Below are 22901 nucleotides of genomic sequence, written 5' to 3' on the forward strand. Positions count from 1 at the left end.
ACGGAAGTTCCTAAAAAAGTTCAAAATAGAACTATTCTATGATCCAGCAGTTGCACTATAGGTATTTACCTAAAGTATACAAAATACTAATTTAAAGGGATACATGCACCCTGATGTTTACAGCAGCATTATCTATAATAGCCAAATAATGGAAACAGCCCAAATCAAAGAAGCTGTGGTATATATATATGCAATGGAATATTACTCAGTCATAAAATAACAAAATCTTGCATTTGCTACAACATGAAAGGAGCCAGAGTCTAACGCTAAGAGAAATAATTCAGTCAGAGAAAGACAAATACCATATGATTTCACTCATGTATGGAATTTAAGAACAAAACCAATGAGCAAAGGGGGAAAAGAGAGAGAGACAAACCAAGAAACATATTTTTAACTATGGTTACCAGAGGGAAGGTGGATGGAAGGAGGAGTGAAATAGGTGAAAGGGATTAAGGAGTGTACTTCTGATGAGCAGTGGGTGTTGTATAGAAGTGGATGAATCGCTATATCGTACACCTGAATATTAACTAACTGGAATTTAGAAAAAATTTTCAAAAAAAATCTCTACCTTGAAATATCAAAATAAAAGTAAAAAATATTTAAAAGAACAGATTTTGGCATCAAATATATGAGGCTTATAAAAGTAGTTTTACTTAATCATTCTAAACCAGCACAGCATATCTGTAAGCACTGAGCCCTGTCACTTGTACACACTCAGCATGTGATCATGATCATTGCTATTGTTGTATTTTGTGACTTGCACTTCAATATACAGAATATAGAACAAATACTATTATGTTGCATTAATAATTAAATCTAATTTGTGCATCTATTCTTCCTCTTTATATTTTTCACATATAAAGAAAAAGGTAAATTATTTGAATATACATATGATCAAATTCAAGTATTTACCCAGAGCTGATGGTGCACAGGTTCCTCCATTTTGGCAGTAGTTGCTACAATGATTGACTTCACATCTGTCTCCTGAGTAACTCGGCCAACAGTGACACCTCAAGTCACCCTTCTCATTTAAAATGCATCTTCCTCCATTTTCACAAGTCAATTTGCAGGAATCATCTGGTTATAAGAAGAAACAACCAAATTAGAAGAAACACACAAATTAGCATGCTATTCATTCGGTAGAATAAGCACAATTCACATATACATGAAATATCAGGATTTTATTTTTTTTTCATAAAATTCTCCAAATAAATACCTCAATATAAAAGTAGAAGAAACAAAATACTATTAAATGCTGTCTGAAACCAGGGATATTGATTTTAAGTAGTCTTGAATAGTGAATACAAATGCTGACTTAATTTTTATTCTTCTTTAGGCTTAAAGAATTTTAACCATTTCTTGTGTTTATTAAAACATTAGACAACAGAACCAACTGAAACTTCCTAAAAATAAAATATTTTCCAATCAATACATTTTCTTTAAGATATAAGTAAACATGGCCTATTTTTAGAACTGTTTGATATTAAACCGAACTAAAATATGTAGGATAAATTTATGGTGCACATATAGTATATATATTATATATAACAATGCAACTTACAGTATAGAGAATACATTCTTTGATATACATCCTTATTAATTATGTATAAACAATTCAGAACTAAAAGTCACTTAGGTTTGGTATAAGATATTGATAAAAGATTGTTAGAAACATTTCCATATGTAAAATTTCCCTATGGAAAATGATTGGCACAATCTGTCTACTTCATACATTTTGGATGAGGGTAAGAAAGGATGGTCATTCCTTGAGGTTGCAAAATTATCCTTAAAATATCATGAGTTCAGTTGGTCTGGAATAATTTTTTAGGTTATGTGCATTGACATGGACTTACTCCATTAGAAATACTGCTTTTACTTAGGGCAGGACGTGATGCCCAATGGAACACAAAAGGCTGAGAATATTGTAAGAAGCATTCTGTTCTAGAATATACCTTCTATTAAAGCCATGCCTTTTTTATAGTTAAATAGAGAAAAATCAAAACAGCCTGTATTCTTTATTCAAGATCCATTGGCCCACACATAGCAAAAACTTTAATATATCACTACAATAATCACAAAAGCAGCTTAAAGAGCCTTAGTGACTTCAAATAAAAAAAATGACTCGAATATCATATCCACTGCCATAAATAGAGACTATTTATCAGCAGTACCAGACAACTCTAAAACTTGCTCATTTCAAAGCTGAGTTGAATACAGACATTAAATTCTCAAGAAAGATCTCAAGTGGAAATATACACTTGCTTAGTTTAAAATTCACCCAAACATTTCCAAATCATTCAGCATAAAGTATCCTGATTGGAGTTGTGAATGTAAACAGTGAAGATAAATATTTAAGGCATTATGATCGCAGTTAAGATTATTGTGGGGGAGTTCATTTTCATCTGTAAATGTCCTATGTAAACTACACAGCTATTCAAAATCTCTACATGTTAGGACATGTGCATTTCTACAATATGCCTCATGAGTTTCGAGAAATTTTAAAATAGAACACAGCTTGATGAAATAGAGTGGAGTTTCAAAACCTAACTGTAAGAGTTCTATAATGAAAAAGAAGGCTGCTTTTGTCAATAACTAAATCACCCCCAGAAGCCAAGCTCCAGCAATTATAATCAACTATAGGAAAGAACAGGTGAATACTTCTCCAAGAATGAGTAGCATTTGAATTTCAAATTTCTTACACGAAGATTAAAAATATTCAGTGTCTCATCATTTAACAATAGCAGCTAGATAAAGGCAAGTAATTATAAAGAGCAGAAAAACTTGGCTACATCAAATGTTAATGTCAAGAAAAAATTAATTGGCATTTATCTACACCAATCAATAGTTCTGAAACCTACTTATTTATATTCCTCGCTGAGGTGGTCCAAGCTGTCTGCTGCCAACGTACATATTCATAGAGGCCAATGTGAATATTTTTTAACACTCTGATTATTTAAAATATAAGATTTTCTTCTAAATTACAAAATGAACTTTTGGGAAGTTTCTGTAATAGTGCCTCTCACTCAAATCTGAAATAGTAAAACTGAAATTGCTCAAAAAGTTTTAGATCTTGGATATGTGTACATTTAGACAAACATGCTTTCTCATTCCAAACATAAAACTATAAGGTTTGATGAATAAATATAGCAAAAAACTTGTTTCATTTTCTTATCTACTGAAGGATAGATTTGTCTTCAAGTGCTGTGTATCTACTTTTTCCAAAGTATTGTGGTAGGCAGTTTATATATGTTATTTCTGGTCTTTTCAGTGACTCTGGATATTGGTGATAGGGGTGTACTACATGATGGTTAAGAGTATAGAATGCCTGGGTTCACCTTGGGGTGCCACCATTATTATGTAATGTTAGACAATCAGTTGAGCCTCTCCATGCTTCAGTTTTCTTATCTGTAAAAATAGGAGCAATGAAAATACTATCATAGGGGATTTGAGGGGATTAAATACAATAATATACATATACTTACATTATGCCTTGCTCATAAGCCTTCAGATTATTTGTTATTATTAACAAGTCATAGTAATATTTATTGTTAATCTAATTTTACACAAAAGAAGCTGAGACTAGGGGAGGACAGGGCCAAACAAATTAATTAATTAATCGAGCTCTACCTCAGATCTCCCCCAGGCCAACATCTTCCTGTGTATTTTTTTGGATTATTAGCTAAATAAATCTGGGTTTTTAGGTAAATAATTTATCCTAAGCAAAGAAGAAAAAAGGAAAGTTATGTAGAAGAGATATTAATGTCCAGTTATAATGGAAAAACAACAAAAACTGTAGGCAACCTGACCATAAAAATAACACTGATAACATCTGAGTTAATGTAAAAGTCACATTGGCGGCGGCATCAATAGAATAATTCTGGTTAGAATCCCCATCTCTCTCATGCGTCTCTCCCAGCCAAACGATAGTATAAGTAGACACAGTACATAGGGGTGGGGGGAGCTGTGAAATCACTGGTTATGAGTGTGTGGAACTAGTAAAAATGCGGCACATCATCTAACATGGAGAATGCTATTATAAAGGATCTATTTCTGAGAGGTTAAGGAGAATACATGGCCACACATAGTTTACCTACATAACCATGTCAGAGGAGAGAGTGAAAAATGTGCCTAATAACATTTGAAAATATCCATTTAATTCTCTTATTTGATCATCATAGTTGAGATCACAGTTACTTTGGTTGGAAAGATAATCAATAAGGAGAATAAGGGTGCATTCTAGTGCCAGCGACAGCTCCCTTTTCGAGAACTGGGATGAAAGTACTCATCCAAAAGACCAATCATGATTCACAATTAGCTTTCTGTTAAGAAATTACTGACCTGGTCACCCACAACAGTGTTTCACACGTGCTACAGATTAACTAAAATAAATGACTGCCTATTTTCTTTTTTTTTTTTTTTAACTTTTTTTTTTAAGATTTTATTTATTTATTTTTCTTTTTTTAATTTTTTTTTTATTTGTGATAGTCACAGATAGAGAGAGAGAGAGAGAGAGAGAGAGGCAGAGACATAGGCGGATGGAGAAGCAGGCTCTATGCACCGGGAGCCCGACGTGGGATTCGATCCCCGGTCTCCAGGATCGCGCCCTGGGCCAAATGCAGGCGCTAAACCGCTGCGCCACCCAGGGATCCCTTGCCTATTTTCTTTACATGCTTTACTTTCATGCCTTTTTAGCTCCTCTGTCTCAATGTTCTGATCCCTCATTCCCACGTAATCTGAATCCCCTCTGTCTTTGCAGACCTCATCCTAGAGTCATAGTCTATAGAAACCTGTAATCAATTCTCTATTTGGATGATTATCTGAATCCCTTTATTTTTTTATTTTTTAAAAAGATTTTATTTATTTATTCATGAGAGACAGAGACAGAGACATAGGCAAGGGAGAAGCAGGCTCCCTGTTGGGAGCCTGATGTGGGTCTGGATTCCAGGACTCTGGGATCACGACCTGAGCCAAAGGTAGATGCTCAACCACTGAGCCACCCAGGTGCCCCTGAATTCTTTTAATAGTTTTAACTCTGTCTCTTCTGTGCCAGGTATCACTATTCACACAAATACCTAGTGGTGTTTAAGTCATTCATCATATCATCTTTGTGACCTCTTCAGCTTTGCATATCCAGTGCTTAAAGAATATATATTAAATGAAGGCATTGTGATAGTTTAACACACTTTGAGTCTTAGAAAGGTAGAAGTCTTTGGATTGCATGTAACTCTCAGTAGAGAGCAATGAGAAAATGATACAGGGGTAGAGATGCTAACTAAGGGCAAGGACACAATTTTCATGTAAAGAGTTTATTCTAACCAAGAAAAATACTGCAGGTAGAAAGTCCTGCTATGAAGAGATCCAAAGTGTATCTCACTGGAAAAATGTGACCCTCAAGGGATTTTAGAGCCTTGTGTTTTTGTCTGTCATCATAAAATTTAGTGTTGATTTTCTTTTCTCTTACTAGTAATTTGCTTTTCCATTATGGCTAATGTCTTGATTATTAGGGAACTACTTGTCATCTACCTGGATAATGAAGAGATAGAGGTCCCTTCTTTCTCATTTCTCATCAAAATCAATTTTGGCTTTTGATTTTTGTTATTTTATTTTTTGATTTGCTATTTAATACTTATAAGCTTCTGAAATAATGTTTCGCTTTCTTAAATGTTTGTTAATGTAGCTTCTAAAATATGAGCTCTAGAATGAAGAAATCTTGTCAGTTTTATTTATAAAGTAGTCCTTAGTTTCTAAATTAGTGCTATGTTTTGTTCATAAGCCCTCAAAATATTTGTGTTAGTAGTAGTATGTATTGTGAATCAAATTTTATGCAGAAGAAAGTACAACTTAGTTTCTTATTATCAGTTTTAAATTTGTGTTTGGTGCAAGAAAGTTGCTCACTATGAACTTGATGAATGAATAAAGGATTTTAAGATTGGGTTTAAACTTGTAAGGAAATGGCATCTTTTATCTTCACCGATAAAGAGCTATATAAAAATATCTTGATTTGGTGAGTGACTTCAAAGTTCTTAATCTAGTCTTAAATGCATAGTAAGTGCTCAGTGTAGCTTTGTGAATAAATGTATAATAAACTGATAGGAATTCATCATCAGAGACAGTAGTTTACGCAGGTATTCAAGAACTGATAGTATCAAGGCAGCTATGTTGACGATTGTGTGGCTAATTCTGTTTGTTTTCAAAAGGTGTGAAAATATACCATACAAATTAAGTCATTATTTACAGCATAATGACGTTTACCCACCTAATAGGCTGTCATCATTGCAAGTACCATTAATCAAATATTTGCCTTCTGGGCACACACAGGTGGCTCCGAAAGGATTCAGCAAACACAGGAAGTCACATACTAAGTCCAAGCATGGATTAGGCACTGATTAAAACAAAGGATAACAAGGAAACACATGACTATAAGTACAATAATTTTCAGAAGCATAAAACTCAACAAGGTGAAAGGATGCATTAACAATGTTGCAACAAAATCATCAAATCCCTACTGAGTGTATCTCATTTCAGTGTCAAACTGTTCTCCTTTATAGATAAAGAGAAATTACTACCCAACACTCATAATTAACAGGGGATTTATGCCGATTTACACTTCCAACAAGAGAGAAGAAATTATGCAAACAGATACTTTTTCACTCTTCCATCTGACTTATTTTTGATAAAAGTGTTGGTCTGAGATAACAAAGCATAGTTTGGGTCTATGTAAAAAGAAGTAAAGCCAGCTGTAGTCTCTGGGGGACCTACTCCTCATCTTAGGGAGTTTCAGAACTGTTGAACAGACAGAAACAACTTCCCCCTCGTATTTACAAAGGTTTGAAATACATATGTACTTGTCTGTTCAAAACACAAACAAAAGAGAGGACTCTTTTTTATAAAACCCACGTTTAACATGGTTTCCTTTCCATCAGGTTGTAGTCTGAGTGCATGTAAATGTCTGGCACATTTATTTTTGTCTAAATTTCTACCCAATTAGCATTCTGTGCAGTCATAACTGTTCCTGTAGCTCTTCTAGAAGAATCTGTCATTAGGACAAAACATAAATGTCACCTAGGCAGTGAAATGGTGACTGTGAGAGTGGCTTTGACTCAGGATCACTACTCAAATACCTATTGTATTCAGGGCAGAGTTTCATTTATTTACATAGTTTTTATGGAGGTGGTAATATTTGACTATGAAAAAGAACCAAACACAACTAGAGGATGACAGAGAGTGTCCTCATATTAATCTTGGAACTAAATATGTCAGATCATTGGTGAAGAGCAACAAGAGTTTGGATAGGATTTCAGGAAGTTCTTAGGGGGAGATCTGTTTTAATCTGTTTCCAAAACTGATTTGGATAAATATCACTTGTTACCTTTCCAGTAGTTGCACCGAATGAGGTTAAGTCTCTCTTTATTTGCCATAAAAAATTATCAATAAATCTTAAAGTTTCTTGAAGTGTAAACTCACATATAGAAACAGATTATTAGAATTTCAGTCACATTTTTTTTATTTTGTTCTTTAATGTTTTTGATAGTTGTGTTTGAGACAGATATTTCAAGATAATTGCATCAATAACATTCCTTTCTAGTAGGGAAAGTAACAATAAAAATAATAAACAATCAGAGAAAATATAACCCTTGAAAGCAGTAGTCCTCAGTTGCTTTTAAAGATGGAATGTTGATGCTATGGTTATTCCTTGTTATCAGAAACAAGAGTCAAAATGGCTAATGACCTGCATCATTTATGTAGACTCGGGTTTTATTAAAAATTTTAGAAAAACAGAATGAGACTTTTTTTAATAACCAAGTCAATTCTAGTTTGAAGAAAACACAGTCAAATGCAAAATAAACTTTAGTATTATTTACATATTGATTTTGGTGATTAAAAAATCTGGTGATATCAAAATTAAAGTTACTTAACTTACAGGGCTAAGTATTGAAATAGTTAAAATATTATAAAATACTGTTTTTTTTTGTCAAAAACAGTATCGAATATACTTACAGTCTAGTTGTTTATAGCGATGAGATATCAAAACACCTTTTGTTTTATCAATATCTAAAGCTAGGTATTCTACTGAACCATGGCCAAACTTTTGTACTCGAAATACACCATTTTTAGGTCCTGCTCCATATATGTAATCTTCAAAGACATCAATCCTATGTGGATGTAACAAGCCTAGAATTTTTAAAATGTGGAGTTATAAAAGTTGCAATGTAAATAAGTGCTCAGACTTAAAACCAAGTTTATTCAAGATCATGTAGAAAATCTTACTACTGTTTAAAAAAACTTTAAGAATTATAATATTTTTTGATATTAGATGTAAAGTTGTTAGAATTAATTTCTTTGCAGTAGGAATATGTGAAATACTAAACATATCACTCACAACATAAAAATCATTTCCATCATCACTTTAGCCATCTGCACCATCACAAAACATTTGCTGGAGGCTTACTATATGCAGAGTAATCTCTGCTATACACTTTGCAGACAAAAGAAAAGCTACAGGCCAGCCTTATCCATTGCACACAAACAGGCAGTTCACAAAATTCTGAATTGTGTTCTAGATCAAATTAATGATCAAATTAGACTGCCTGAATGAAAAAGAAAAGAAAAAAAAAACATTATCATTGTCTGTTTTAGAAATGGGATAAAGAAAGCAAACTAGCAAATGGTAATGATGCATATGACTAGTTTGGCTAATGATGGTAGAGGCCATCATTTTTCTTATTTTAAGAAATGACTGTTATTGTAAGAGATTTTCATGAAAAAGAATAATTAACCTAACCTTTGACACTGAGATGTGTAACAAGTAAAATAACATTTATAGTTATTATCTAGAGGTTGTGAAACATAAAGTGCCTTTTAAAAACTTATACATGTTTCTTCAATGTCCTTAAGCTGAAACAGGTCAACTGTATTGTAATCTATTCTAGTAATGTGGAATTTTTTTTTTTTTTTCCATCTAGGGTCATCATATGAAAAACACACGTTGGGTAAAGGCACAATGAAAGTTCATTTTAATTATTTTTCTTTCAACTTCTCTGCTCTGTTAAAAAAACACGAAGCAAAGCTATATTCAGTATATGTAATATGTAGATACAAAAACTTCAAGTACATATTTTTCTTTTTCAAGTACATATTATAAACAACTTGTGGTGAATAAATGAAGAGACTGTGATAGGGAAGAGCAAGAAAGACAGAGGGAAAGGAATTAAATTCAGCAGAAAGAACTGAGATTGCCAGGCAAAGCAGGTGTGAGACATGAGCGGGAGAAATTGAGAATAAAAGACAGAGGTGGGGATTAAAAAAGGGTACCAGCTAAAGAAGAGCACAAGTAGATTCTGCTCTCCCTGGAGGTGAGGTAAGTTATTTTTACACACCGCTTTTCACTTGGATGTAGGATTGTTACAATGATGTTTTATTATACACAGTAATTCAATTCCACTTGCTACCACTGAATTTGAAATAAAAACTTGTGTTCAGAGGCACTAATCTTGAACACTTGAATGTCCTGCTCAGAATGTAATATCTATAGAAGGAACAGAATGAATATTTTCTGAATCTGGGAAGCGATGGACCATGTTTGTCCTATGCTAAGGAAATTCTGGACTGGCCTCTTTGTTACCTTAGTAGGAATGAAAATTATATAATCTATAGTAAGAGCAACCATTTAAAAAGAAAAAGAATTCGAGGAAATTGAGAATGTAAAGCTTTCATATTTATATTTATGTGCCATTACTTAACATTCTCAATAATAATTAAAAGATGAAACAAGAGCACTTCACAAACCTTGTTTGCTACTGATGGAGACTACTGAATCAGAGCCATCATACAGAACACTGCCAATAACAGAAAGCTCCAGGTCAGCCCAGTATATTCGTTCACTAAAATGATCCACAGCCAGACCTGCAAAATCAATACATGAGGACAAATAACAAAGTTGAAATTATTTAAAATTACTCTTCTGCTTCTTAATGTATGATTATGATTGATGTTTTTCTTCAAGTATTAAAGAAATTACCCAGTCTATGTCATGGTACTGTAAAAAGAAAAGAATGAAACAATTACTCCTTATGTGCAATATATGTGTATAGCTTACATAGAGTTTAATAGGCTGTAGTAAAAACTACTTCACATAGGAAAAGCTACCCTTACTATCTTCTCTTTCCGCACTTACTGGTCTCTTAATTACAGGTGTTTTCTAAAAACTTTTCCATGATATTTTAGTTTTTATCTTTATAGTACATACAGAATTCACCATTTAAATAACTTATCCAACTAATTTACTGTAATTAGTTATATTTTGAGTATCTTCATGAAGATATACTACTCAGATAAAAAAGGGTCATGGGCTTCACCATAAGATATTTTCACCCATTTGGAATTGGCCTATGGTGTTGTGAGCCACCTGTGTGCATTCTGAAGTTTAAATTGGTTAAAAATTGATGGTTACGGTAGGGAAGAATGAATGGCAAATTCCTTACTTAAGGTTCTAGTTGTGCTTAAAGTGTTTACTCTAATCATTAATTTTCTCTGAGACTGCTTGTCTTTATTTTTATCATCAGTGAATAACAATGGGCTAAAATAAGAGGTGGTAAAAAAAATCATGTTTTTCTACTTATTTTTTTACTTTTTTTAAGTTTTATAATGTGATTATATCTAGACAGTATCTTCTTACAAAAATATCATTGACATAAAGGATATCTTAAGTAAATTTCCTTCAATATAGAATAGTAAGATCTACAACACATAAATTCTACATCTTCACTGCTGTAGATATCTAATTTTTATGACATAGCTAGTCTTTTATATATGATGTATTGCGTATTAAAAAACAGTATAATGAAATCAAAATACCTTTGGCAGCTGAAAGTAAAATGGCTTTCCCAATCAGAGCATTCAATAATAACTGAGATATACCTCCATGGCAAGGCAACTGAATGGGAAGTGTTTTTGAATTTGTACTAATTGGATTCCTGTATAGGTAGGTCCAAGATTTAACAATCAGAAGGAAAAAACAAAAAACAAAAAAAGCAACACACACAAAACCCAACTCACAGTGAAGATCATTTGAGAATCATTTTTTACTTAGGTATGTAGATCTAGCCCAAATATAATCAAATTAAATACAAATATCGCTCCTCAAATATAATATAAAGATTTACTATGTCTAATCAGTCCCTGAGAAATGACTGCACAATCAAAACAAGTGGTCCATGTTTTACTAGTTTCCACTCAATGAATAATTTGCTATTTGGAGTCATATTAGGGGTTATGATTTTACTTCTTTATGAATAATTATGGGTAAACATGAACCATAGAATGACCCAGTTTCCTGCTGACACCCATTATTTTTCAAAACAGTTGTCTAAGCAGTATTGAAAACACTTTTCTTTCTCTTTCACCAATGTATAGAGTAAAGAAGTAGATTAAAATAAGCTGACCCCAAAACTGATCTTTACATTTGGATATTAATATTGTTAACTGTAGAAAAAAAGAAAACAAAGGACATGCCACACAGTCTAATTACCAATATTGTTTCTTGAGATTCGACAGCAGTAAAAAAGTTCTCAAAAGTGTAATATATTGCCTTCTTGGTCTTGACTTGTCTAAGATATACCCATTTTTATCAGCTCTGGTCACATATTGTACTATTGGATGGAATTACACCTAGATAAAAATTATATAACAAAACTTTCAGATGAGTGGGATTTATATTCCAAAAAATCCACAAATCGATGATTTTGATTTTTCCTTAAGCCCTTTAATAAAAGAGATAGTCTTTTAAATTAAAAAGTTAATAAAGGATTCAACTAACTTTTCTTGTTATAGAGTTGGGAGTGAAGTTTATATGAAAGAACAAGTTCATTTCTACCTTTAAAATATCACATCTCCTTTTTGTCTTTAATAAAGTACCAATAATAAAACAGAAAAAAATCAATTCCCAAGACAGTAATTTTTAGCTGAACTGGGAATGATGAATATTTGGAACTAAGTCTGGGTAAGTACAGGAAATTTAAAATAAAGTGCCATTTGTGCTAATCAAGCATTATGGGATCACAATTTGGAAGACTTTTAAAAGATAAAGACACAGACTCACTAAGTTAGGAATGTATAATAAATAATAAAATAATAAAGACGCTAGTCATGTAGGCATTTTCTTAACATCTCTCATGATATCTAGACTATTATACATTTTAGCTATTTTTTAAATCTCACTTTCGTTGAACTCTGAAAATTTCCAAGATCTTCCCTCTAGTTTCCTAATTTCCACTCTGGTCTTGAAAGAAAGAGAAAGAAAGAGGAAGGAAGGAAGGAAGGAAGGAAGGAAGGAAGGAAGGAAGGAAGGAAGGGAGGGTGGGTGGGAGGAAGGAAGGAAGGAAGGAAGGAAGGAAGGAAGGGAGGGAGGGAGGAGGGAGGAAGGAAGGAAGGAAGAGCAAGAGAAAGAAAGAAAGAGAAGGAAGAAGAGAGAGGAAGGAAGGAAAGAAAAAGAAAATATTAAAGCAAAATCTTATGAGAAATGACCAGAATACCAATGTGATATTTAAGAAAGAAGACTTGGAGAGAGTAATAAATTATAATCACTGTATTTTCAGAAACAGAGAAAAATATTACATATATTCTGTGTTAAAGGAAAGTGAAGATTTGTAAGGTCATATTAACCAGCAAGTGTGCACTATCATATTCTTGATTTAAAAGGTGATAAAAAGAGTCCAAAAACTGAAAATATTTGCCTCTATGTCAAATTTATTTTTAAAAAATTCTTAGAAATATTTTTTGGGATAGGTTGCCTACTTAAAGTCTTGGATTCCCAACTAAAGTTATATACACACACATACACATACCCTTATTTGTGTGTTAGTGAAATAAATGTATCCAGGAGTTCCAAAATAGTCCTAAGTTTTGTTTTATTTTATTTAATTTAAATTCAATCAATTAACATATAGTGTATTATTAGTTTCAGAGATAAAGTTCAGTGATTCATCAGTTACATATAAAACCCAGTGCCCATTACTTTAAGTGCACTCCTTACTGTTCATCACCCAGTTACTCCATCCCCCCACCCTCCTCTCCATTAACCCTCAGTTTGTTTCCTATAGTTAAGAGTCTCATGGTTTGTTTCCTTCTCTGATTTCGTCTTATTTTATTTTCCCCTCCCTTCCCCTATGATCTTTTGGTTTTTTTCCATTTTATTTATTAGAGACCTTTTGTTGTCTGAGGAAAAAGAATCTGCAATCAATAATTATAACTGGTGCGGGGACAAGGTGTACTTTAATCTCTCAAAAATTGCCAGGATTTGGCAACATAAATAAGCTTCTAGGTATAAAATAATAGGTTATTTAAATCAAACTTGTAATCTTATATGTTCTCTTACTGGAGGAAGAACTGGAAAGTGTCCTTACCTGACACATCATTCATTAATCCAATATACATTCATAAGACACTTCTCTTGTACTATACACTGTCAAGCACTAGGTACGTGGTAAAGAACAAAATAGATCATGTTCCTAATCTCATGGAGCATGCTACTCAACCACCATACAACTGATTGAATCAGAAGATAAATTATGCTTTTTGTTTTTAATATAATGTCTAATAAAATAAACAAGTGTGCCATTTGTCAAAAGGGGCTATAAAACCATACCATGGGTTAGAGTGTTAAAAATTGTAAGCATTCATCTCTTCATTCATTCAATACATAATTACTCTTAGGCACACAACTAATTATGGGCACTATAATATTCTTCAGTGTACATAAGAATACCAGTAATGGTTTTGATTTAAGTTGTTCATGGTCTTATTGGGTACATAGAATATAAAGAGTTCATGTTCTACTGTGTCATTAAAGCAATAGATGATGAAGTATCAACTATGGAGATAATAAGTGCTATGAAAGCCCAGAGAATTGAGTTTTTCTCATCATTATTTTGGAAAGTATGTAAGGCAGTGCTGGTAGGGAGCAAACACAGGGCAAGCTAAGTGGTGGGCTAACTATTCAGTTGGATAGTACAATTTTAACCCTGAAATACAAAGGGGTTACCTAAAGAGACAGAGATAAGTTCACATCTATTCCTATTGCTGTTCATTCTTGTGGATATGATCTTTACCCAATTAAAATACAGAGTATAATCAAATGTACTGCATCTCTGTGCATGTGTTCATTCATGAATTCATAAGTGAAAGGTAGCATTTCCAATGAATGAAAAATATAAAGAATAACATATTACACATGGAAGGAAACAAAGGTGTTATTACAGTTACTGATTTCAATATAATAACCTTGGAGTCAGGGCAAATATTTATAAACATATACCAATAAAAGAGAGAAAAAAATAGGTACAAACAGGTCTTATGATATTTCTCGGAAGACAGAAGTAATGAACTTAATTCCATAGAAGGATATCCCTAGGATACATGAACATAAGTACACATGCCTCTCTACATATAATGTTTATATATACATATAGATGCAGAAAAATGACTAACTTATTGCCAATTCTTCATCACTTTCTAGTAATATGCTATTTATAAAATCTAAACTATCTATTATTTACTAAAGTTCTCATAAGAATTGTTCTTGACTCATTTTTATAGCAATAACATTTAGCGTGACAATACTCAGGAGTTATGAATCACTGTAAAGATAACATTGGGAGATGTTTATGCCTGATGGAATAAAATCCTGCTTAGGAATACAAAACCAGCATTTCCAATATTAAGAATGTCACCTATTAAGCAGAGAGGTATTAAAGTAATAGATTTTTATATATGGCTTGTGGATTTTTAAGATTACAGATTTCTTTTTTTTTATATTTTATTTATTTATGATAGTCACACAGAGAGAGAGGGAGAGGCAGAGACATAGGCAGAGGGAGAAGCAGGCTCCATGCACCGGGAGCCTGACGTGGGACTCGATCCTGGGTCTCCAGGATCGCGCCCTGGGCCAAAGGCAGGCGCTAAACCGCTGCGCCACCCAGGGTTCCCAATATTACATAATTCTAATTGATATACAAGGAGAAAATGAATCAAACTAACAAAATATACTAAATCATATTCTGAAATGTGAATAAAAATAATTATCAGTGCTAGGGAGTTATGGTGGGCATTATGTGGAATAATATGAGGCTTTAGCATAATACATTGCACATTGTTTTTTGACATTTATTCTTAGTCTGTCAGGTATTAAAGGAATTATATTAATTTATATTGGTTTTAGCATCTGATTGTTACAAATTCTGTATAAGGTAAATATTCTCATATATATTTTACAGATAAGAAATTTGATGCTCAAAAGTCTATACAGGCTGCTCAGCTTTAACTCAAGCCTATATAAATGTAAGGCTTATGCTCTTTCTGCTACTTTATATTTTTTCTGTAAGTCCTATAATAATATACCCAGGAAAGTGCACGTCTTTCTTTTGAAACTCTTCCTTCAGCTAATGTGACACTGAATTCTGTTGCTTTGTTCCAATTGCGCCAACACTTTGTAGTCTTCAGTTCTGAGTGTGACTCTTCTAAATATAAGCATCCCACAAAATTCTACCCTAAGAAGCCCCTTTGTTTTCTCCTCCCTTGTCCATCTTCACAATTCCAACAGCTTTAAATATCAGCTTTCTTTACTAATTCCCCAAACCTTAAACTTAAACCCCAGCCTTAGGCTCTAGAACTACAGTTTTCAATTATCTGTGAAACCTTCATCTGACTGACTCAGCTGCAACATTTGCCTGTGACTGACAGCACCACAGTCTGCTCAAGTGTCACCTTTTTGAGGTTCCACTCTAAAGACCTAATCATGTCACTTTGCAAACTCCTCTTCACCATTTCTGATACCCTTTAAAAAAATGATTTTATTTGAGAGAGAGAGAGTGAGCACAAGAGTGTAGGAGCACGAGCAGGGTGGGGGTGGTGGAGGGGGGCAGATGGAGAGGGAGAAGCAGACTCCCTGCTGAGCGGGTAGCCTGCCTCTGGGCTCCATGCAGAGCTCCACACGGGGCTCCATCCCAGGACCCTGGGACCATGACCTGAGCTCAAGCCATATAACTGGCTGAGCCACCCAGGTGCCCCCATTTCTGACCCTTCTTACTGTTCTGTTTTCACTCTCCTTTCCATAGCACAAAACACTTCATAATTTACTTCATTATTTACTTTTTAAAATATTATATTTTTACTATATAACCACCAGAAGAAGAGATCTCTGTGTTCACTCCTGTATTCCCAAGGCCTAAAATTATCCCCGACACAGAGTAGTGCACAAAAAATATTAGCTGAATGAGTGAATACATGGCTTCCAAGAGTCTTCCTGTAAGTGATGCAGTTTTCAAAGCTGAGTTGCTGAGAAAACTTACACAGGTCCAATCACATGGTGAAGAGAGCCTCATACCAACTCCTCTCTTGATATGTTCCCATGGATGTCTGATCAGATCCTGTTATCTACTTAACATGAGGCAATCGTACTTGTTATGGTCTCTGAATCCTGCTCGGCCTGACCCCTACCCACCCCTCTAAGCTTTGTCTCATACTATTTTCCAATTTGTTTACTACATTCTTTGGCTTTCCTACCTCAGGGCCTTCTGTCCCATTGTGACATATCCTGCATGCTGCACTCACTCCTCTCTATCAGAACCATTTACACACATGAGCCTTGCATGTGAACACACACACATGCACACACACTTTTTTCAGTTTTCTTTTTATGGTCATGCATATTAGAAGTTAAGCTCTGTGAATGCAGCTATCCATATTTCTGATGGCCAGTAATGTATGTTATATAGTGAGCATCCAATATTTTTTAATGAAAGGAGGGATGGAAGAATGAACGAAATAAGATAATTATATAAATGGTTTTAATTATTGACTTTTTATTCCTTTTTGACATATTTATCATCTCTTCCACTAGTTTCATATGTATTTGATAAATTCTACTTGCTAACTCTGCTTTGTCTTCCATATACATCCTCCCCTTTACTCCTGTTACTCTTCTAGTTATGCTATTCTCTGCTCTCGTCAGGACCATTGAATGGGTTGTGAGCTGGTCTTTTAGTTCTGTATGTATTTCAATCAACACAATGCTACCAAAGCAATAAGCCTGGAGACCTACCTTATTCACACCACTCCTTGAATCAAAATTGTATGGTAGTTCATTATTGACTAAAATATCATGTTGAAAGCCTTGGTATTTAAAGTTCTCTGTTCTCAGTTCATGTCACATTATCTATCCTGTCCCCTTCTGGGTGCATCATGACTCCTAATATCGTAGACTGCTGACCCTGGTGGCATTACATCGTAGCTCCTGACTCCGAGAGCAATGTAATTTAATATACACAACAATATCTTAAGTTAGTTATTATCATCCCTTGGTTTGTTAATGATGATAAAAAATCAAGCTTTGAAGATACTAAGTTCCTTTCTGAGATCCCATAGTTAATAAACAATCCCTTGGGATTTATACCCATATATATTTGACTTCAAAGAACACCTTTATAAAATCTACAGCATGATGGGTTAACTGTCCACCTTTCAAATGTCTACCTATCCTTCAAGTACTTGTTCAAGTGATACCTTTCACATAATTTTCCAGTCTTGGAGATGATACCAAATAGCTATCTACTACCTGCTGGTTTAGAGCTAAGGAATCACACTTGCCCCCCTTCCCCAGAGAATTGTGCTCAACTGATTGCAGCAGCCTCAATTGGGAAGTTAGAGCCCAAAGGTCAACCAATGACTGGTAGAGCATAAAAAACAGGAACCCTTTCCTGTCATGGGATTTATGCTTCAAAGCACATGCCCTGGGGCTCAAGCCAAAATGAGAATTTACTTGAGATATGATCTTTCCGGCATCTTTTCCTTTCTCTCTTCATCTTTTACAGCTTTCTCTTGAAAAACATGCCCCTCATAAGTAACTTTTATAAGAATTCCTGTCTCAGGTTCCTTCCTAAGAACCCTCTGACAAGCAATTCTATCAACGGCTGCCAGAACTCTTCTTTAAGATGAAAATTACGTAACATATACTGTGATTATGTAAGTTGTTAACATCACAGACCTTTTTTAAAAAATTAATTTTGCAACTGTTTTGTAAGCCCAGAATTAGTTAAAAATAGAACATTAAAAAGAAATTTAAAGTTCTTTAAAACATGAAAACAGTGCTTGAGCATATTATGTCACTTGCCTCTTCAGTAGTAGCCTTCCATATTTCCCCTCAAAGCTAGAATAAAATTCAGTCTTTAACAGTGTGTTCCAGGTCCTAGATTATCTACACCTGGCCACCCTCACTTCTACCGTTTCCTGAGTTGCTCATATGCTTCTAAGCATACTAACATTCTTGCTATTTTTTTATACACACCAAGCACATTCCTAATTCATAACTTGTTCTCTCTGTTTGGAAAGCTCTTTGCTCACATATTCACATAGCTTGCTACCTCTATGACATTCTTTTCTCAAATATCACCTTTCTAGAGATGACTTTTTTGATAATCTTCATAATTTTACCCCTATCCTCCCACTCTGTGGTGCCCATTCTTTTCTGTATAGCATTGATCAGTATCTGATATGATGTATATTAAATATGCTACCCTCTGGAAGAAGGCATGTTTCATGAGAGTTGGTAATCTCTCCACAAGAGTAAGAACTTGTCTTCAGCATCTGGAACAATTTCTCATACTAGGCGGTGTTCTCTTAGTATTTGTTAAATCAGTGAATGGAGACATGTAAATGAGCTAAATCCCAAAGACTACTCCTTCCCATACAGAGTAAAAACAATATAGTTGAAGGAAAAACTCTTAGGGCATGTTAACAGTTCCTAAGAATACAAATGTCAAATATTAATAAAATTTCAACTACATAAGATACTACAAAGCACAATTATTAAATAATACGTGCTCTAGCAATGTATTCTCTCCTTTGGGGTATAGTGGGCAGGGGCACTGTGTGCGGCATGAAATCCTTGAGGCTCCTGCAGTTCTGAAAATGTTTTATTGAAGAAGTGTTAAAATTAGACCTTATAAGGTGGGTAAGATTCAGCTGGGTGCACACCAGTCAGAAGGACATTCTAGGTGGGGACCTGGGAGGTAAATGCAATGAGAGAAACACAGAGGGAGAAAAAACACGCAAGCTTCTGAGCAGTCCTGGGAGTACAGAGATTTTGGAGTGCTAGCTTAGATGACATAGCTAAGAGGCATATTAAAGCCTAATTAAAAGAGCTGTGAATGAAAGGCCAAGGAATCACAAAGCCTGCCTTTTACAAAAAATATTTGTTTTCCCACCTCTTTGCCTATTTAATTTTTGATCCTCTAGGAATATTATCATCTATCCCAGCATCATTAATATATATCAATAAAAATATCCTAATACATTATAAACTGTCAAAATTCCATGCATGTGAAATCCTACAAATGGCCTTACAACTTAGGCAATTTTCAAATAATATTCCTGTAATATCACCGGCAGTATGATAAGGCCTTGACTTTCAAGTTGGAAAAATACAACATGAAATGTTAATGACTTTCATAAAGTCATACTATAAATTATTTTATCTGCTTGTAAAAATGATTATATTGCCAACAAACCTGGAAAGAAATGTAACACTAATATGCTGAGCATATTGCTCCATATTTTAGACTGTGTCAGAAATACATCATACCTGTGGGTCTTTGCAAATTCTTTTGTACTAAAATCCTTCTCAGAGTACCATCCATGGCTGCTTCTTCTATATGGGAATGGTCCCCAACAACAGTCCAGTACATCATCCTGAAGAGACAGGTCAAGTTGGTTAGCTTACCGATAGTGCTATTATAATCCAATTCTGCTCCCCCAAACACAGTTTCTCTTCAGACCATGTGCATCAGAATCACCCTGGAGACCCTGAAAAAAGCAGATATCTGGACCCAACTCTAAATCTATAGACTGGCAAGTTCCAATAAGGGCAGGTGATTAGTAGTTTTATTCAACATTTCTCTATTTCCTTTTTGGTCATTGCCTATAAATGAAAAAGTAAAAGAGTAAAAAAGGAACAATTCAAATAAAGGAAAGATTTGTGTTAAAATTGTTTAAATTTGTTTATACATACACCTTCATCTTTTATTATAAAAATAGCTAAAATACTAATACTCTACACTTCATATTTTCAACATTATGGTTAATGCCTTGAGAATTCAATCTTAAGTTAACAATATTGGTTATGTGTTTATCGCAACATGGCATCTGCAATGTCCACAACAGACACATACAAATACACACATAGAATGTATAATGTAGCAGCCTTTTGGGACAACATATATTTTGTGCTGCCATTTGGTGTGAAAAGGACATGCTTTTGCACATAAGTAGAGGGATTTTTAGAAGTCTTGTGAATCTATTATATGTTGAACACTTATTACAAAAAGAAAACTACAGAGCACAGGTGGGAAAATCTCTAAAAAATGGTCACGCATATCAAGAAATATAAATAGCCAACTCATTAACCTACCCTCTTTTAGGATTTACAGCAATAGCATAGGGTTCTCCAGCCATGTTTGTCAAGAGTCTGGTGCAGTTGGGGCCATTCAGCTGTCCCACATTGATAGAGTATCTCAGACTGGTCCAGTGAGTGGTATAGTAACTGAACCAGTGCATTCTGGAATGATCAGTCCAATAAATATTTCCAGCAACCCAGTCAACTGCAATGTCCCTGGGCCTTTTGAATTCAGGACACTAAAAGAAAACAAAGCAACAAACCGCAGTATTTTCAAAAGCAAAGTGGTAGAGAGGAAGTCTGTATACATTGATAATGTATGGGAATAATATCAACATGGTCAAATGTTAATTGTTACACAGGTTTTTTTAACTACCAAAAATATTCCATTTTATTCTTAATTTTTATAGATATTATAATTTCATAAATATTAAGTGCACAACTCATTGGGGTTTAACCTCTAACTGCTCTGGTATAATCACCACCCTGCTAGAATATTTCTAGAATTGTAGAAGGTTCACCTGTGACTTCACTCAGTTAGTGTTCCTCTATGACTAACCATAATTCTGATGTCTAAAAAAATAGAATTGCTTAAACAAATCCATGTAGATATGTGTTATAAATAATACTGTTCTATTCCTGACTTCTTTTACTCAACATTGAATCTATGAAATCCATATTGTTGTGCATGTCAATTATTAGTACTTTTTTATTGATGAGTAGTTTTTCATTTTATGAATGTACCACAATTTGTTCACCTTTTTACTGATGATGTCCATTTGGATTATTTACAGTTTTAGGCCACTACATCCAAAGTCATGAATACTATTGTACATGTCTTTTAGTGGATACAAATACACATTTCTGTTGAATATTTAACAAGGAATAGAATTGTTGAGTCTTAAGGTACACATATACTTAGCTTGGATAGATACTACTAGCATTTTTTCAGAGTTTGTACCAATGTACATTCATTTTAGCAATTTAAGGAAGTCCCAATTGTTCTGCATCCTCACCATATGTAATTTGATTTAAAAAATGAGATGAGCACTGGGTGTTATACAGTATGTTGGCAAATTGTATTTAAACAAGATACTAAAGAAACATGAAAAAAAAGATAATAAAAAAATTAGAAAAGCAAAACTACCCAACAATGGAAAAAAATAAAAATTAAAAAAGAATAGTATAGATAGACACATTTAGAAAGATGTGTATTTAAACATGTTTTAAGGAAAGTGAAAATATCTGTCATTTATACTAATTTACTAGCTTGAATTTTCTGCTTTATATTGTATTATTGAATTATTGTGAGACAAAACAGTAAGGGAGTTCTTTGCAAATAGATATCAAGAAAAAAAAAGTGTATGTTCTATGTCCTTCAATTAACTAGATCACTTCGAGTAGGAACTAGTGTTATAATTAATTTGACATGGTCAGGTTTATTGTGCATAACCAAAAGTGAGAAAGGATTCCCCCCGGGTATCATATCAAGAATGGAAACAATTATTTGAAGGTGATTATAACTAGACATGTGGTCAATGTGAAAAAGCATCAGTAGGACCTGGCAACCAGTGGAAATAAGGGTTTTTAACACATGATGGTTTCTTGTGTTTATTACTAGTGAACAAATTGTATTGAAGGAGTGAGTAAACTTGAAAAAAGTTTACATGAGATGCCAAAAAGGAGGAATTGCAAGCCACTGTCTGCTGTGTGATTACTGGGATCTTAAGGAAGGAAAATCCGGCCTGAACTAAACATAGAACCCATAGAAATTTCTAGCAACCTTTATTATAGCCTTTACACATATTTATTTAAAAACTGAAATTATGAAATTTATAGTTACCTATTTCTCAATTCTAGCAATAAATACTATCCATCTACCCAGTGATAGCTCAGTGATGTTTAATGAAAAGCACTCTGCAATACAATATGCTTTATAAATACTGTATAAATAATAGTCACAGGTGGATAGAATATAAATATTTGTCCTAGCTAAACCACAAGCTTATTTTTCAAATGTTCCAGTATCATTTAAATTAACTGTATTTTTTTTTCTGGTTTGGCAGCATTTAAAAGTAAATATATGAACAAATGACATGAACATGTCAGTGTAAGTCATAAATTTATAAATATGACAGACAATGGAAAAAATAACCATTATAAGCTATTTGGAACCTGTTGGAGTATATTTATCATTTTTGAACGCAAATAAAGCAAACCTTCAGCATGTAAAAAAATATGATATTGGTTATCTCTCATGAGCATAGAAAAATACCTAGTTTCCCTTTATCAGATGTAAATGTATACATATGATTTTCTATCCTAATAGTATCATTGCTAAAATAGGACAAATTTATTGCAAAGTTCTACTTTTTTGAATTTAGGATTTTCATTTTTTTTATTCATTAAAAAATAGCCTGGTTATCTTTCCATTCTATACTTTACCCCTGGACATAGA

General features: G+C 33.7%; 1 protein-coding gene across 1 annotated transcript in view; it reads right to left on the reverse strand.

Moving 5' to 3' along the window:
- Positions 1–22901, reverse strand: part of LRP1B (LDL receptor related protein 1B) — a 1959891-nt gene that overhangs the window by 75718 nt on the left and 1861272 nt on the right. Inside the window, exons 78-83 of the mRNA XM_038565111.1 lie at positions 20459–20682; positions 19634–19740; positions 9787–9903; positions 7999–8172; positions 6257–6382; positions 913–1077 (exon numbers count right to left, since the gene is read on the reverse strand). Of these exons, the coding sequence (XP_038421039.1) occupies positions 913–1077; positions 6257–6382; positions 7999–8172; positions 9787–9903; positions 19634–19740; positions 20459–20682 (913 nt within the window). The remainder of the gene's footprint in view (positions 1–912; positions 1078–6256; positions 6383–7998; positions 8173–9786; positions 9904–19633; positions 19741–20458; positions 20683–22901) is intronic.

The sequence above is a fragment of the Canis lupus genome, chromosome 19 (genome assembly GCF_011100685.1).
Source record: "Canis lupus familiaris isolate Mischka breed German Shepherd chromosome 19, alternate assembly UU_Cfam_GSD_1.0, whole genome shotgun sequence".
Lineage (NCBI taxonomy): Eukaryota > Metazoa > Chordata > Mammalia > Carnivora > Canidae > Canis > Canis lupus.